A 16,739-nucleotide genomic window follows, 5' to 3' on the forward strand; every position below is an offset into this window, starting at 1 on the left:
TGCTACGGGGCGGTAGTCGTTTAGCTCAGTTACCTTAGCTTTCTTGGGAACAGGAACAATGGTGGCCCTCTTGAAGCATGTGGGAACAGCAGACTGGTATAGGGATTGATTGAATATGTCCGTAAACACACCGGCCAGCTGGTCTGCGCATGCTTTGAGGGCGCGGCTGGGGATAACGTCTGGGCCTGCAGCCTTGCGAGGGTTAACACATTTAAATGTCTTACTCACCTCGGCTGCAGTGAAGGAGAGACCGCATGTTTTCATTGCAGGCCGTGTCAGTGGCACTGTATTGTCCTCAAAGCGGGCAAAAAAGTTATTTAGTCTGCCTGGGAGCAAGACATCCTGGTCCGTGACTGGGCTGGATTTCTTCCTGTAGTCCGTGATTGACTGTAGACCCTGCCACATGGCTCTTGTGTCTGAGCCGTTGAATTGAGAATCTACTTTGTCTCTGTACTGACGCTTAGCTTGTTTGATAGCCTTGCGGAGGGAATAGCTGCAGTGTTTGTATTCGGTCATGTTACCAGACACCTTGCCCTGATTAAAAGCAGTGGTTCGCACTTTCAGTTTCACGCGAATGCTGCCATCAATCCATGGTTTCTGGTTAGGGAATGTTTTAATCGTTGCTATGGGAACGACATCTTCAACGCACGTTCTAATGAACTCGCACACCGAATCAGCGTATTCGTCAATATTGTTATCTGACGCAATACGAAACATATCCCAGTCCACGTGATGGAAGCAGTCTTGGAGTGTGGAGTCAGCTTGGTCGGACCAGCGTTGGACAGACCTCAGCGTGGGAGCCTCTTGTTTTAGTTTCTGTCTGTAGGCAGGGATCAACAAAATGGAGTCGTGGTCAGCTTTTCCGAAAGGGGGGCGGGGCAGGGCCTTATATGCATCGCGGAAGTTAGAGTAACAATGATCCAAGGTCTTTCCACCCCTGGTTGCGCAATCGATATGCTGATAAAATTTAGGAAGTCTTGTTTTCAGATTAGCCTTGTTAAAATCCCCACCTACAATGAATGCAGCCTCCGGATAAATGGTTTCCAGTTTGCAAAGAGTTAAATAAAGTTCGTTCAGAGCCATCGATGTGTCTGCTTGGGGGGAGATATATACGGCTGTGATTATAATCGAAGAGAATTCTCTTGGTAGATAATGCGGTCTACATTTGATTGTGAGGAATTCTAAATCAGGTGAACAGAAGGATTTGAGTTCCTGTATGTTTCTTTCATCACACCATGTCACGTTAGCCATAAGGCATACGCCCCCGCCCCTCTTCTTACCAGAAAGATGTTTGTTTCTGTCAGCGCGATGCGTGGAGAAACCCGCTGGCTGCACCGCCTCGGATAGCGTCTCTCCAGTGAGCCATGTTTCCGTGAAGCAAAGAACGTTACAGTCTCTGATGTCCCTCTGGAATGCTACCCTTGCTCGGATTTCATCAACCTTGTTGTCAAGAGACTGGACATTGGCAAGAAGAATGCTAGGGAGTGGTGCACGGTGTGCCCGTCTCCGGAGTCTGACCAGAAGACCGCCTCGTTTCCCTCTTTTTCGGAGTCGTTTTTTTGGGTCGCTGCATGGGAACCATTCCGTTGTCCTGTTTGAAAGGCAGAACACAGGATCCGCGTCGTGAAAAACATATTCTTGGTCGTACTGATGGTGAGTTGACGCTGATCTTATGTTCAGTAGTTCTTCTCGACTGTATGTAATGAAACCTAAGATGACCTGGGGTACTAATGTAAGAAATAACACGTAAAAAAACAAAAAACTGCATAGTTTCCTAGGAACGCGAAGCGAGGCGGCCATCTCTGTCGGCGCCGGAAGTCAACAACAACAACAACCAGTCACTCTATCACTGTGATTATTATCTCTGATAGAGTACTGTTCATACATTTCACTCAGAGCAACAACAATAAATAAATCATCCCTGATCAACTCCCTTTGGCACTTTGTTCAATTCAAGCACGCACACACACACACCTCGTTTGACACCGGAGCGGTATGTGAGGTCATGGGTCTGTCACCACAACAAACCCTCTCAAGATTCACATCAATAGCAATGTGGGAAGAGGATTGATGGCACTAAAGACCAATAAAACACACATTGCAGCAACCATCCCCATATGGAACACATGACAGAGAGGACCACCTTGCTCCACACATATGGGAGAAATCTGGAGACCAAAGTCAGTGTGGTACCCAGGACTTCAGCTGGAGTTAACTTACACACACTCTCTCGCACACAGTTCAAACGCATGTTTTCAAGCCCCTGCACTTCAATCACCCAGGCCCATGATCATACAGTTTCCTGTATAGTGTGCACATGGTGATTTCCCCTTATCAGGAATAATATTGTAATCCAGTGTGCCTGTGAGTTGACTCTCCAAGAGGACACGTGACTCCCTGCATCATTCCTGTCTCCTGCTCCAACAGCCACCGTGAAATTCACACTCCCACAGTGAGGATTAGTGTGTGTGTGTGTGTGTGTGGTCTTGTTCTTCTATCCAGAGGGACAAAGGCTATTTTACGATTAGGGGTTTGGTTTAGGGTTACAATTAGGGATAGGTCTAGGCGGTAGGTCTAGGCGGTAGGTCTAGGCGGTAGGTCTAGGTGGTAGGTCCAGGCGGTAGGTTTAAGGTTAGGCGGTAGGTTTAGGCGGTAGGGTTAGGCGCTAGGTCTAGGCGGTAGGTTTAGGTGGTAGGTCTAGGCGGTAGGTTTAGGGTTAGGCGGTAGGTTTAGGCGGTAGGTCTAGGCGGTAGGTTTAGGGTTAGGCGGTAGGTTTAGGTCTAGGCGGTAGGTTTAGGGTTAGGTGGTAGGTTAAGGGTTAGGTCTAGGCGGTAGGTTTAGGGTTAGGCGGTAGGGTTAGGTCTAGGCGGTAGGTTTAGGTTAGGCGGTAGGGTTAGGTCTAGGCGGTAGGGTTAGGTCTAGGCGGTAGGGTTAGGCGGTAGGGTTAGGGTTAGGTCTAGGCGGTAGGTTTAGGGTTAGGCGGTAGGGTTAGGTCTAGGCGGTAGGGTTAGGGTTAGGCGGTAGGGTTAGGGTTAGGTCTAGGCGGTAGGTTTAGGGTTAGGCGGTAGGGTTAAGGTTAGGCGGTAGGGTTAGGCGGTAGGGTTAGGCGGTAGGGTTAGGCAGTAGGGTTAGGCGGTAGGGTTAGGCGGTAGGGTTAGGCGGTAGGGTTAGGCGGTAGGGTTAGGGTTAGGCGGTAGGGTTAGGGTTAGGCGGTAGGGTTAGGGTTAGGCGGTAGGGTTAGGGTTAGGCGGTAGGGTTAGGGTTAGGCGGTAGGGTTAGGGTTAGGCGGTAGGGTTAGGGTTAGGCGGTAGGGTTAGGGTTAGGCGGTAGGGTTAGGGTTAGGCGGTAGGGTTAGGGTTAGGCGGTAGGGTTAGGTTAGGGTTAGGGTTAGGCGGTAGGGTTAGAGTTAGGGTTAGGCGGTAGGGTTAGGGTTAGGTCTAGGCGGTAGGTTTAGGGTTAGGCGGTAGGGTTAGGTCTAGGCGGTAGGTTTAGGGTTAGGTGGTAGGGTTAGGGTTAGGTCTAGGCGGTAGGTTTAGGGTTAGGCGGTAGGGTTAGGCGGTAGGGTTACAATTAGGATAGGTCTAGGCGGTAGGTTTAGGGTTAGGCGGTAGGGTTAGGCGGTAGGGTTACAATTAGGGTTAGGCAGTAGGGTTAGGCAGTAGGGTTAGGGTTAGGGTTAGGCGGTAGGGTTAGGGTTAGGTCTAGGCGGTAGGTTTAGGGTTAGGCGGTAGGGTTACAATTAGGGTTAGGCGGTAGGGTTACAATTAGGGTTAGGCGGTAGGGTTGCAATTAGGGTTAGGCGGTAGGGTTAGGCGGTAGGGTTAGAGAAAATATGATTTTGAAAGGAAATCGATTTTAGGTCTCCACAAAGACAGAAATATAAGTATGTGTGTTCAGGTCAGAGATATGAGGGAGAGACACGCTACAGAGGAAAAGATGGAGAAAGATACAAGGGGAGCAGAGTGAAAGAGGAGGAAGGCTGCGATGAATTAACATTTTTTAGAAAATCTGTTTTTAAATAAAGACAAACCCTGGAATGAGTAGGTGTGTCCAAACCTTTGACTGAATAAATAAATAAATGACTTCCTGTTGGGCTAAGCTCCATATCTGTTCCAATACTGTGACTCTACAGGCCTGGACACTACTAGACTATAAGGAGGATGAAACCAGAGGAAATGTGGAGAAGGGGTGAGGAGAGGATGAGAGGAAGAGAAGAATGGGGTAGTGAGGAGAGAATAAGGAAGAAGAGGAGGGCAGAGGCGAGGAGAAGGAAGGAGGTGGATCTCACATCATTAAGATGTATTAAGACCCAAAAGGAAAACACCCCCCTCCCTCCAAACTGTGATTTGCAATTAGTGTGTTAAACCAGCCTGTCCTCATCAGACCCCATCTGCAACAGTCACCATGTTAATCACACCACAGTAGAGACCTTACGTAAGCCCCCACCCTAAACAGGGCGACCCCATCACTCTTCTACTCTCACTGCTTCCAGATTATGTGTGGTTTTTATCAGTGCTTAGTCTAATCTCTGTTTTGTGAAGTCAGAAATACAAGAGACTACAAGCCAGCCCATTCTAACAGTCAGGGGTGACTGGTTAGGTTAGAGACTTGGCTGTTGAACTGTGTAGTTCTCTCAGGTTTTGGCTCCTATTCTGTCCTGAGTGAAGCAATTGCATTGCAATGTGTCACCTGTGTATTATTCTAGACTGTACAGATTAGTCCAAAGTGTATGTCAAAGTCTGTTGCGTTGTTGTCAGTGAGTAAATGGTGTGTTACGGTGTGTGTGTGTGTGTAGCTGAGAGGTAGATCAGGCCCAGCCTGGGGATGATACTGTACAGCCTGAGGCCTGGATGGATGGATTACTGGCTCGTTACACTACAGGGTCACAGACCTAAGAGTAAGGCTGGGGTCATCACCAAAATAGCTTGAATTGGTGTTTCAGTAAATGGGGGTCATTGCCGTAACGGTGAGGCCCTAATGGGTGTTATGGTCAGTGCCATAACAGACCTGAGTTGGTGTCCATAAATGATGGGCTTCAGAGTCACCTGTGATAGGCTGCATGTGGTCAGACTAGTTATACAGTAGGGAGGGACAATTGACCTTTTTGACTGGAACATTTCTCACATCATTTGTTTTAAATCGCTCGAGTACTATTTTTAGAAACGAATATGTGCGCATTTATCTTCTGGATATGCCTATAGTGAGCAAAATGCCTCATTTATCATAACCATTATAGATAACGAATCTTAATTGCTAAATTGCCTCATATATTCAGTCAATAAAAAAACAAGTGCCATTTAAGATGAATGTATTGAAACTGTTATATCGCCAGGTTATATTATATTGTGGAACACAATCTTTAAAAAGGTAGTAACCTCAGCAATGTGGTGCTTGCTTGAAGAAGCCTATGGTTGTGCATTGGCATAGCATGGTTTTGTTTATTTAGCAGACAAGACACCTATTTTAGATTCAAAAACGGATGTAATACAACGTAACAGAATAGTGCCAAGCGATTCGCATCTCCCACCTGGAACATTTATTCAGACTGATCATTTGAAACTGGTCTACATTTTTCAGGGTTACAAACCAAAATCTGTCCTCTTTTTGATATACAGACGTTGGATTTAGTGTATTATGCCTGTTCCTTGGCATTTTCTAAATTGATTAACAATATATTGAACACTGCATGGAGATGAGTTCTGTGCAGGACATCCGTTTGGTGAGGAGGCCTGGACTTGGTAGAATCTTTTGTTTTCATTCATTTTTACAATATAGCCAATTTTGACTTTGTGGCTGTGGTAACCAGTGACAACCGCAAAGTACCCTAAGCAGAAAATGACAAAATTATTCAGAAACTGCAGCTCATTGTTGGAACATTATTTCTGGGAAAGGGAATTTAGGGAGCAGCATTGTGTGATGCTTGGCTTGGTTTATTTTTTGTTGTGTCCTGTAAATGCACATGTACAAATAGAACATTAGTTAAAGCAAATTAACATCGTCTTCAAGAGAAAATGTTGACCAAATAGATTTACAGTATTTAAAATTAAAAAAAAAAAATCTCTGGTAAAGATTGGGTTGATGTCAGTTTGAGTACTAAACTTGTCATGCTCATCCCTTTCATACGGTGTATGGGTGATTGACATGTGATAGGCTACATGTAGTCAGAGTAGTGGTTATACAGTGTATGGGTGATTGACATGTGATAGGCTACATGTAGTCAGAGTAGTGGTTATACAGTGTATGGGTGATTGACATGTGATAGGCTATATGTAGTCAGAGTAGTGGTTATACAGTGTATGGGTGATTGACATGTGATAGGCTATATGTAGTCAGAGTAGTGGTTATACAGTGTATGGGTGATTGACATGTGATTGACTATATGTAGTCAGAGTAGTGGTTATACAGTGTATGGGTGATTGACATGTGATAGGCTATATGTAGTCAGAGTAGTGGTTATACAGTGTATGGGTGATTGACATGTGATAGGCTATATGTAGTCAGAGTAGTGGTTATACAGTGTATGGGTGATTGACATGTGATAGGCTATATGTAGTCAGAGTAGTGGTTATACAGTGTATGGGTGATTGACATGTGATTGACTATATGTAGTCAGAGTAGTGGTTATACAGTGTATGGGTGATTGACATGTGATAGGCTATATGTAGTCAGAGTAGTGGTTATACAGTGTATGGGTGATTGACATGTGATAGGCTACATGTAGTCAGAGTAGTGGTTATACAGTGTATGGGTGATTGACATGTGATAGGCTATATGTAGTCAGAGTAGTGGTTATACAGTGTATGGGTGATTGACATGTGATAGGCTATATGTAGTCAGAGTAGTGGTTATACAGTGTATGGGTGATTGACATGTGATAGGCTATATGTAGTCAGAGTAGTGGTTATACAGTGTATGGGTGATTGACATGTGATAGGCTATATGTAGTCAGAGTAGTGGTTATACAGTGTATGGGTGATTGACATATGATTGACTATATGTAGTCAGAGTAGTGGTTATACAGTGTATGGGTGATTGACATGTGATTGACTATATGTAGTCAGAGTAGTGGTTATACAGTGTATGGGTGATTGACATGTGATAGGCTATATGTAGTCAGAGTAGTGGTTATACAGTGTATGGGTGATTGACATGTGATAGGCTATATGTAGTCAGAGTAGTGGTTATACAGTGTATGGGTGATTGACATGTGATTGACTATATGTAGTCAGAGTAGTGGTTATACAGTGTATGGGTGATTGACATGTGATTGACTATATGTAGTCAGAGTAGTGGTTATACAGTGTATGGGTGATTGACATGTGATTGACTACGTGTAGTCAGAGTAGTGGTTATACAGTGTATGGGTGATTGACATGTGATTGACTACGTGTAGTCAGAGTAGTGGTTATACAGTGTATGGGTGATTGACATGTGATAGGCTACATGTAGTCAGAGTAGTGGTTATACAGTGTATGGGTGATTGACATGTGATAGGCTATATGTAGTCAGAGTAGTGGTTATACAGTGTATGGGTGATTGACATGTGATTGACTACGTGTAGTCAGAGTAGTGGTTATACAGTGTATGGGTGATTGACATGTGATAGGCTACATGTAGTCAGAGTAGTGGTTATACAGTGTATGGGTGATTGACATGTGATAGGCTACATGTAGTCAGAGTAGTGGTTATACAGTGTATGGGTGATTGACATGTGATAGGCTACATGTAGTCAGAGTAGTGGTTATACAGTGTATGGGTGATTGACATGTGATAGGCTATATGTAGTCAGAGTAGTGGTTATACAGTGTATGGGTGATTGACATGTGATTGACTATATGTAGTCAGAGTAGTGGTTATACAGTGTATGGGTGATTGACATGTGATAGGCTATATGTAGTCAGAGTAGTGGTTATACAGTGTATGGGTGATTGACATGTGATAGGCTATATGTAGTCAGAGTAGTGGTTATACAGTGTATGGGTGATTGACATGTGATAGGCTACATGTAGTCAGAGTAGTGGTTATACAGTGTATGGGGAAGCCATACGGGGTCATGGAGGTCAATGCCATAACAGTATAAGGGGCTTGTGTTTGGGGTGTTTGAGTGAACAGTCTTTTTTGTTTAGTCACTGCCATTACATGGACAATATTATCACCGCCATGGCAGGAATATGGGGTTTGAGTTGGTGTCAATAGAGTCCATGTCCTTTCTGGTCACTGCCAAAACAGTGTATTGGGGGATAGGGTCAGTGCCAATACGATAGGCCTACAGTATACAGTGTATTAGGAGATAGGGTCAGTGCCAATACGATAGGCCTACAGTATACAGTGTATTAGGAGATAGGGTCAGTGCCAATACGATAGGCCTACAGAATACAGTGTATTAGGAGATAGGGTCAGTGCCAATACGATAGGCCTACAGTATACAGTGTATTAGGAGATAGGGTCAGTGCCAATACGATAGGCCTACAGTATACAGTGTATTTGGAGATAGGGTCAGTGCCAATACGATAGGCCTACAGTATACAGTGTATTTGGAGATAGGGTCAGTGCCAATACGATAGGCCTACAGTATACAGTGCTTTAGGGGCTAGCTGGTGCCATAGTCATAACAACCAGCTTAGGCAGGTGTGAGAGACATGGTCATGTCAAGCAGACTGAGTTGATGAAATGTTGACCGTGCACAACGTAACAATAAACCTATATCTGGGGCCGAAGCCCGAGCTTGGAGAGGAATTGGGGCCTGGATCACTGCCATAAGACAGCCATGTGCATTAGGATCTGTGTGTAAACAGCACATGGAGCAGGACACGCTTGGTATCATTGAGTTTCCTTACCGGAGTGCCCTGCTCAGCTTGTCGTAGTTCATCTGGGGTTTGCACTTGCGGGCCCCCCATAACCGGGCCACTTCGTCAGGGTCCTTGATGACAAACTCTCCATAGTCCCCCTGCCAGGCGATGACATCATGGTACTCCTCCTTCCTCAGCAGCTCCAGGATGAAGTGCCACAGCTGGATCTGTCGCGAGCCGGGGCTCGACTCAGGTTTGTAGGCCCAGTCTGGAAAGGCAAACCCTGGGGAGGAGAGGGGGGAGACCAGGGAGAAGGGAGTTAGCCTGGAGGTCCGTGGAGCACAGCCATACTGATGGACTGAGACGATTAGCCTTCATAGAGGACAGCACGTTCAGAAAGGCTATGCTCAGTCTAAATGTTCACTTATTTCTAAACAGAAGGCAGCACATAAAAAAACAAAAATTTGGGCCAATAGTGGAGTCACAGGAATGCTGTTTAGTTGAAGGGCAGGACATGAATATTGATTCCAACTCCTACAAGAGGAGAGAGGTTGCCCCCTGCCCTGTCAGGTGTTCTCAGGTGCCGAGTGGAACGTGTTCTAGAAGGCGTGTTCTAGAAGAGGAAAGAGGATTAGTGAGGCCTACTTGTGTTCGGTCTTTTAGTTCTCTGTCTGTAGCTTAGGGATGTATTTGGGATCCATCTGTACACCAGTCTGGTTCTGTTTCTACTGTTATTAAGGCGTACACAGTGCTGCACATCATCGAGTGTGGCTGCTTGTCACTCACACCTGCCTGACCTGGCCTCTTCTCTGCCCTCCTCTTCTTTCCTCTCCTCCACTCTACTTTGTGTTGTATCTGACTCATGGTAGACTGGGTGTAGAAACCACAACAGTCCTGTCACCGTCACTGCTAGGGCGTCCACCCAACCACAACAGTCCTGTCACCGTCACTGCTAGGGCGTCCACCCAGCCACAACAGTCCTGTCACCGTCACTGCTAGGGCGTCCACCCAACCACAACAGTCCTGTCACCGTCACTGCTAGGGCGTCCACCCAACCACAACAGTCCTGTCACCGTCACTGCTAGGGCGTCCACCCAACCACAACAGTCTTGTCACCGTCACTGCTAGGGCGTCCACCCAACCACAACAGTCTTGTCACCGTCACTGCTAGGGCGTCCACCCAACCACAACAGTCCTGTCACCGTCACTGCTAGGGCGTCCACCCAACCACAACAGTCCTGTCACCGTCACTGCTAGGGCGTCCACCCAACCACAACAGTCCTGTCACCGTCACTGCTAGGGCGTCCACCCAACCACAACAGTCCTGTCACCATCACTGCTAGGGCATCCACCCAACCACAACAGTCCTGTCACCATCACTGCTAGGGCGTCCACCCAGCCACAACAGTCCTGTCACCGTCACTGCTAGGGCGTCCACCCAGCCACAACAGTCCTGTCACCATCACTGCTAGGGCGTCCACCCAACCACAACAGTCCTGTCACCATCACTGCTAGGGCGTCCACCCAGCCACAACAGTCCTGTCACCGTCACTGCTAGGGCGTCCACCCAACCACAACAGTCCTGTCACCATCACTGCTAGGGCGTCCACCCAACCACAACAGTCCTGTCACCGTCACTGCTAGGGCGTCCACCCAGCCACAACAGTCCTGTCACCATCACTGCTAGGGCGTCCACCCAGCCACAACAGTCCTGTCACCGTCACTGCTAGGGCGTCCACCCAACCACAACAGTCCTGTCACCATCACTGCTAGGGCGTCCACCCAGCCACAACAGTCCTGCGCCGGAAACACTCACTGATCTCCCTGCCGTGATACTACTCTAATAGTGAGCACACACACGACCACAACACTGGTGCTCTTTCTATGTCTGTGGAATACTATTCACAATGAAAACCTCTCCATCTCTTTTCCCTGATTCTGTCACTCTTTCCTACTGGCAGAGGAAACAACACGACCTAGTCCTCCCTCCCCCAAATGTACAACGGAAACTCAAAGTGTGAACGGCGGAAACAGACTGTGGGTGTGGGCACATGTTCATGAGTGTTTGTTTGTCTGCCTGCTCGACTGACCTTGATGTAAATGTGTATTCAAGATTGAGAATAAGCCAGTATGTGAGTGAGTGAATGAGTGTATATACACGAGGCATGAATGACGAGTTGAATGTACTTGAGAGGCTATTTCCTCACACGTGGTCATGAAGATGTGACAAATCTGAGCCAGACTGGGTGTTAGCATCACCGGAGTGTTACATAGTTTAAATTAGAGGGACACGCTGATCACCTACTGTTCAGTATGACGAACATCCTCTCTACATAACCATTACTCTGCCTGAGAAGAACAGGAGTCCATAGTTCTGTGATAAATATCAGGCCAAGTCAATGCCGACCAATCCCATTCATCGGGGTTTGAGGCCTCCAACTTTCTCCTGATTCACGTGGCAGGATCTATACAACACATAACATGGCGTTACGGAATTAGCTTAACTTTAGACCGCATTTGTATGAGGTCTAGCTACATTATGGGTGTGTATGACATCACAAGAGCAGAAAAGTCACTACTAGTACAAATTAAATCAATTTAATTTGCCCTTCTTACATCAGCTGATATCTCAAAGTGCTGTACAGAAACCCAGCCTAAAACCCCAAACAGCAAGCAATGCAGGTGTAGAAGCACGGTGGCTAGGAAAAACTCCCAGAAAGGCCAAAACCCAGGAAGAAACCTAGAGAGGAACCAGGCTATGAGGGGTGGCCAGTCCTCTTCTGGCTGTGCCGGGTGGAGATTATAACAGAACATGGCCAAGATGTTCAAATGTTCATAAATGACCAGCAGGCTCAGATAATAATAATCACAGTGGTTGTAGAGGGTGCAACAGGTCAGCACCTCAGGAGTAAATGTCAGTTGGCTTTTCATAGCCGATCATTGAGAGATGAGCCCTGAAAATCATAAAAATAACCAAATGTAGCTAGATGCTGGAGAGCCTTTGTAGACGATGGACTGATTGACAGATAGATAAAAATGTGCACCATGCTATGCAGCGCCACCATTTAGACCCTGTTACCTAACGCCCTTCACTACGTCAATACACAGCATCTGGCAACCAACATAGAGCCACACTCAAAAGATATGTGCTAGATCTGCTTTATGTAGTTCTATGTGGGCTTAAATAGGTCTGCCTTGGTGAACCAGATTGACTAACTGAATAAGGGCAGTTTGGAGAGCTCTCAATTATTGACAGATGTCTTGTTTTTATATATTTTGTTGCCAAAACTCAGCTTTGATAGGATGACAGTGACACAGGCAATAGACTACACACACATCGCGTGTCAGGTCAACAGGTGAAATGGATCCCTGGTAAGTAGATAGAGACAAACTGCCTGCCAACCTCTGAACAAAGACTACAAAACCAATCATTATCATCACACGTACAGATATGGAGAGAGCGTACCGTGTGTGTAAATAACAGGGTAAACCCCCCCAAAACAGCCAGCTAAACAGGGGTGAAAGCACCCGTGTGAGTTGTAATATCAGTGTAAAGTGATCTTGGTAGGAAACAATGTCTCAGCAACCAGAGCCCAGTAGTGTGTTGTGATACGGGACAGACATGTCTTCTCTACAGGGATTCTGAGGAATATAGAGCCACAACAGGTGTCTTTTCATCACACACCAAGGCTGTGTCCTATATGTTACACCCAGAGGCCAAACCTGTCCTGAGTCACTGTGGATCAGTTATCACAAGAGGCTGCTCATACTAACACAAGAAACAGAGACCACGACACACACACACACACACACACACACACACACGTCATGACATGTCCACAGGTCTGTTTGATGAGGTTTTAAGCGACCCTACAGTGGGCTTTGTGTGAGAAAGACGTGTACGTGTGTGTGTCAGAATGCATCAATGCCATGCAGGAGAAAAGCAGTGTGGGACCTCACCCCCCAGACTTAACCTCTCTGACCTCTACTCCTCCTGCCCATCCTCCTCTCCTCTATCCATCTCTGGTGCTCTCTTTCCCTCCTGGGGGAGACACCAGATAGCCATTACAGCACAGAGGAGCCAGACACACACATCATCAATAATGCAGCAGCTAGGCTGTGTGTGTGTGGAGGGGGGCTAATCTCTGCCCTGGGACACTAGAGCTCGGGGTGTGGAGGGGTGTTAGTAAGTGAGAATATATAAAGGGGAGGGGAGGTTGGAGGGTGTGGTAAGTAGCTACAACTTTTAGTTGGGGGATGGAGGGAGTCCCAGCAGGGGCTGAAAGAGAAGGAGGGAAGAGGAGACAGGGTGAGTCCTAGGACAAGGAGAGAGAAAGGGGGAGGAGGGAGAGTGGGAAACAAGAGTGGGAAGAGAGAGAGAGACAATGGTTGAAGAGGGGGTTGGGGAAAGAGGGGGTATAAAGAGAGGGATGAGATCATAGCTCGTCTGGTAGTCTGTTGTCACCCAGGTCACATTGCTTACCCCCTCCCTTGTTCTCCCTCTCTATCTCTGCGGATGCCCATCTTCCTCTGTGTGATCTCTTTGGCAGGCCTTTTCTAGACTTCTAACGCTGGAGCTATTTCAACTATGTAGAGGGACCAACTACAATGACCTCTAAACAGCCCAGCGAGAGAGAGAGATGGGGGGTGGGGGAGGAAAAAGTGAATGATAGCGAGAAGGAGAGTAACGTGCCATATCCAATCGCTGACAACCAAGTACACAGAACCATCTCCTACCCTCATCCCAAGTGGCGCAGCGGTCAGAGAGACAGAGACAGAGAGACATAGAGAGAAGGAGAGTCACTGTTCACAAACACAAACAGACCCCACAGAGCCACAGGACAGAAACACAATTAGACCCAACCAAATCATGAGAAAACAAAAAGATAAATACTTGACACATTGGAAAGAATTAACAAAAAAACAGAGCAAACTAGAAAGCTATTTGGCCCTGAACAGAGAGTACACAGTGGCAGAATACCTGACCACTGTGACTGACCCAAACTTAAGGAAAACTTTGACTATGTACAGACTCATTGAGCATAGCCTTGCTATTGAGAAAGGCCTCCGTAGGCAGACATGGCTCTCAAGAGAAGACAGGCTATGTGCTCACTGCCCACAAAATGAGTTGGAAACTGAGCTGCACTTCCTAACCTCCTGCTAAATGTATGCCAATATTATAAACACATGTCCCTCAGATTACACAGATCCACAAAGAATTAGAAAACAAACCCGATTTTGATAAACTCCCAAATCTACTGGGTGAAATACCACAGTGTGCCGTCACAGTAGCAAGATTTGTGACCTGTTGCCACAAGAAAAGGTCAACCAGTGAAGAAACACCATTGTAAATACAACCCATATATGTTTATTTATTTTCCATTTTGTACTTTAACCATTTGTACATTGCGACAACACTGTATATATACATCATATTACATTTGAATTGTCTTTATTCTTTTGAAACTTCTGTATTTTAAATGTTTAGACAGACAGACAGAGAGAGCGCGAGACAGACAGAGCGAGAGAGCGCGAGACAGACAGAGCGAGAGAGCGAGAGACAGACAGAGCGAGAGAGCGCGAGACAGACAGAGCGAGAGAGCGCGAGACAGACAGAGCGAGAGAGCGAGAGACAGACAGAGCGAGAGAGCGCGAGACAGACAGAGCGAGAGAGCGCGAGACAGACAGAGCGAGAGAGCGAGACAGACAGAGCGAGAGAGCGCGAGACAGACAGAGCGAGAGAGCGCGAGACAGACAGAGCGAGAGAGCGCGAGACAGACAGAGCGAGAGAGCGCGAGACAGACAGAGCGAGAGAGAGCGAGACAGACAGAGAGAGAGAGAGAGACAGACAGAGCGAGAGAGCGCGAGACAGACAGACAGAGAGAGAGAGAGACAGACAGAGCGAGAGAGCGCGAGACAGACAGAGCGAGCGAGAGAGCGCGAGACAGACAGAGCGAGAGAGCGCGAGACAGACAGAGCGAGAGAGCGTGAGACAGACAGAGCGAGAGAGCGCGAGACAGACAGAGAGAGCGCGAGACAGACAGAGCGAGAGAGCGCGAGACAGACAGAGCGAGAGAGCGCGAGACAGACAGAGCGAGAGAGCGAGACAGACAGACAGAGAGAGAGCGAGACAGACAGAGCGAGAGAGCGCGAGACAGACAGACAGAGAGAGAGAGAGACAGACAGAGCGAGAGAGCGCGAGACAGACAGAGCGAGCGAGAGAGCGCGAGACAGACAGACAGAGAGAGCGCGAGACAGACAGACAGAGAGAGCGCGAGACAGACAGACAGAGCGAGAGAGCGCGAGACAGACAGACAGAGCGAGAGAGCGCGAGACAGACAGACAGAGCGAGAGAGCGCGAGACAGACAGAGCGAGAGAGCGCGAGACAGACAGACAGAGCGAGAGAGCGCGAGACAGACAGAGCGAGAGAGCGCGAGACAGACAGAGCGAGAGAGCGCGAGACAGACAGACAGAGCGAGAGAGCGCGAGACAGACAGAGCGAGAGAGCGAGACAGACAGACAGAGCGAGAGAGCGCGAGACAGACAGAGCGAGCGAGAGAGCGCGAGACAGACAGACAGAGAGAGCGCGAGACAGACAGACAGAGCGAGAGAGCGCGAGACAGACAGAGCGAGAGAGCGCGAGACAGACAGAGCGAGAGAGCGCGAGACAGACAGAGCGAGAGAGCGCGAGACAGACAGAGCGAGAGAGCGAGAGACAGACAGAGCGAGAGAGCGCGAGACAGACAGAGCGAGAGAGCGCGAGACAGACAGAGCGAGAGAGCGCGAGACAGACAGAGCGAGAGAGCGCGAGACAGACAGAGCGAGAGAGCGCGAGACAGACAGAGCGAGAGAGCGCGAGACAGACAGAGCGAGAGAGCGCGAGACAGACAGAGCGAGAGAGCGCGAGACAGACAGAGCGAGAGAGCGCGAGACAGACAGAGCGAGAGAGCGCGAGACAGACAGAGCGAGAGAGCGCGAGACAGACAGAGCGAGAGAGCGCGAGACAGACAGAGAGAGAGACACAGACAGAGAGAGCGCGAGACAGAGACAGAGAGAGAGAGCGCGAGACAGAGCGAGAGAGAGAGAGACAGACAGACAGAGCGAGAGAGCGTGAGACAGACAGAGCGAGAGAGCGCGAGACAGACAGAGCGAGAGAGCGCGAGACAGACAGACAGAGAGAGCGCGAGACAGACAGACAGAGAGAGCGCGAGACAGACAGACAGAGAGAGCGCGAGACAGACAGACAGAGAGAGCGCGAGACAGACAGACAGAGAGAGCGCGAGACAGACAGACAGAGAGAGCGAGACAGACAGACAGAGAGAGCGCGAGACAGACAGACAGAGAGAGCGCGAGACAGACAGACAGAGAGAGCGCGAGACAGACAGACAGAGAGAGCGCGAGACAGACAGACAGAGAGAGCGCGAGACAGACAGAGCGCGAGACAGACAGAGCGAGAGAGCGCGAGACAGACAGAGCGAGAGAGCGCGAGACAGACAGACAGAGAGAGCGTGAGACAGACAGAGCGAGAGAGACACAGACAGAGCGAGAGAGCGCGAGACAGACAGAGCGAGAGAGCGCGAGACAGACAGACAGAGAGAGCGCGAGACAGACAGAGCGAGAGAGCGCGAGACAGACAGAACGAGAGAGCGTGAGACAGACAGACAGAGAGAGCGCGAGACAGACAGAGCGAGAGAGCGCGAGACAGACAGAACGAGAGAGCGTGAGACAGACAGAGCGAGAAAGACACAGACAGAGCGAGAGCGCGAGACAGACAGAGCGAGAGAGCGCGAGACAGACAGAGCGAGAGAGCGAGACAGACAGAGCGAGAGAGAGAGACAGACAGACAGAGCGAGAGAGCGAGAGACAGACAGACAGAGCGAGAGAGCGCGAGACAGACAGAGCGAGAGAGCGCGAGACAGACAGAGCGAGAGAGCGAGAGACAGACAGAG

The 16,739-nt window shown here is 48.4% G+C and overlaps 1 protein-coding gene across 2 annotated transcripts in view; it reads right to left on the reverse strand.

Moving 5' to 3' along the window:
* LOC121840619 (ETS domain-containing transcription factor ERF-like) overlaps positions 1-16,739 on the reverse strand; it is a 74,126-nt gene that overhangs the window by 12,843 nt on the left and 44,544 nt on the right. Inside the window, exon 2 of one of the 2 annotated variants that reach the window (XM_042304958.1) lies at positions 8,838-9,057. In XM_042304958.1, coding sequence (XP_042160892.1) covers positions 8,838-9,057 — 220 coding nt within the window. Of the gene's footprint in view, positions 1-8,837; positions 9,073-16,739 lie in introns of both variants that reach the window. The other variant, XM_042304957.1, reaches the window with a different exon arrangement.

The sequence above is a fragment of the Oncorhynchus tshawytscha genome, linkage group LG23, assembly GCF_018296145.1.
Source record: "Oncorhynchus tshawytscha isolate Ot180627B linkage group LG23, Otsh_v2.0, whole genome shotgun sequence".
Lineage (NCBI taxonomy): Eukaryota > Metazoa > Chordata > Actinopteri > Salmoniformes > Salmonidae > Oncorhynchus > Oncorhynchus tshawytscha.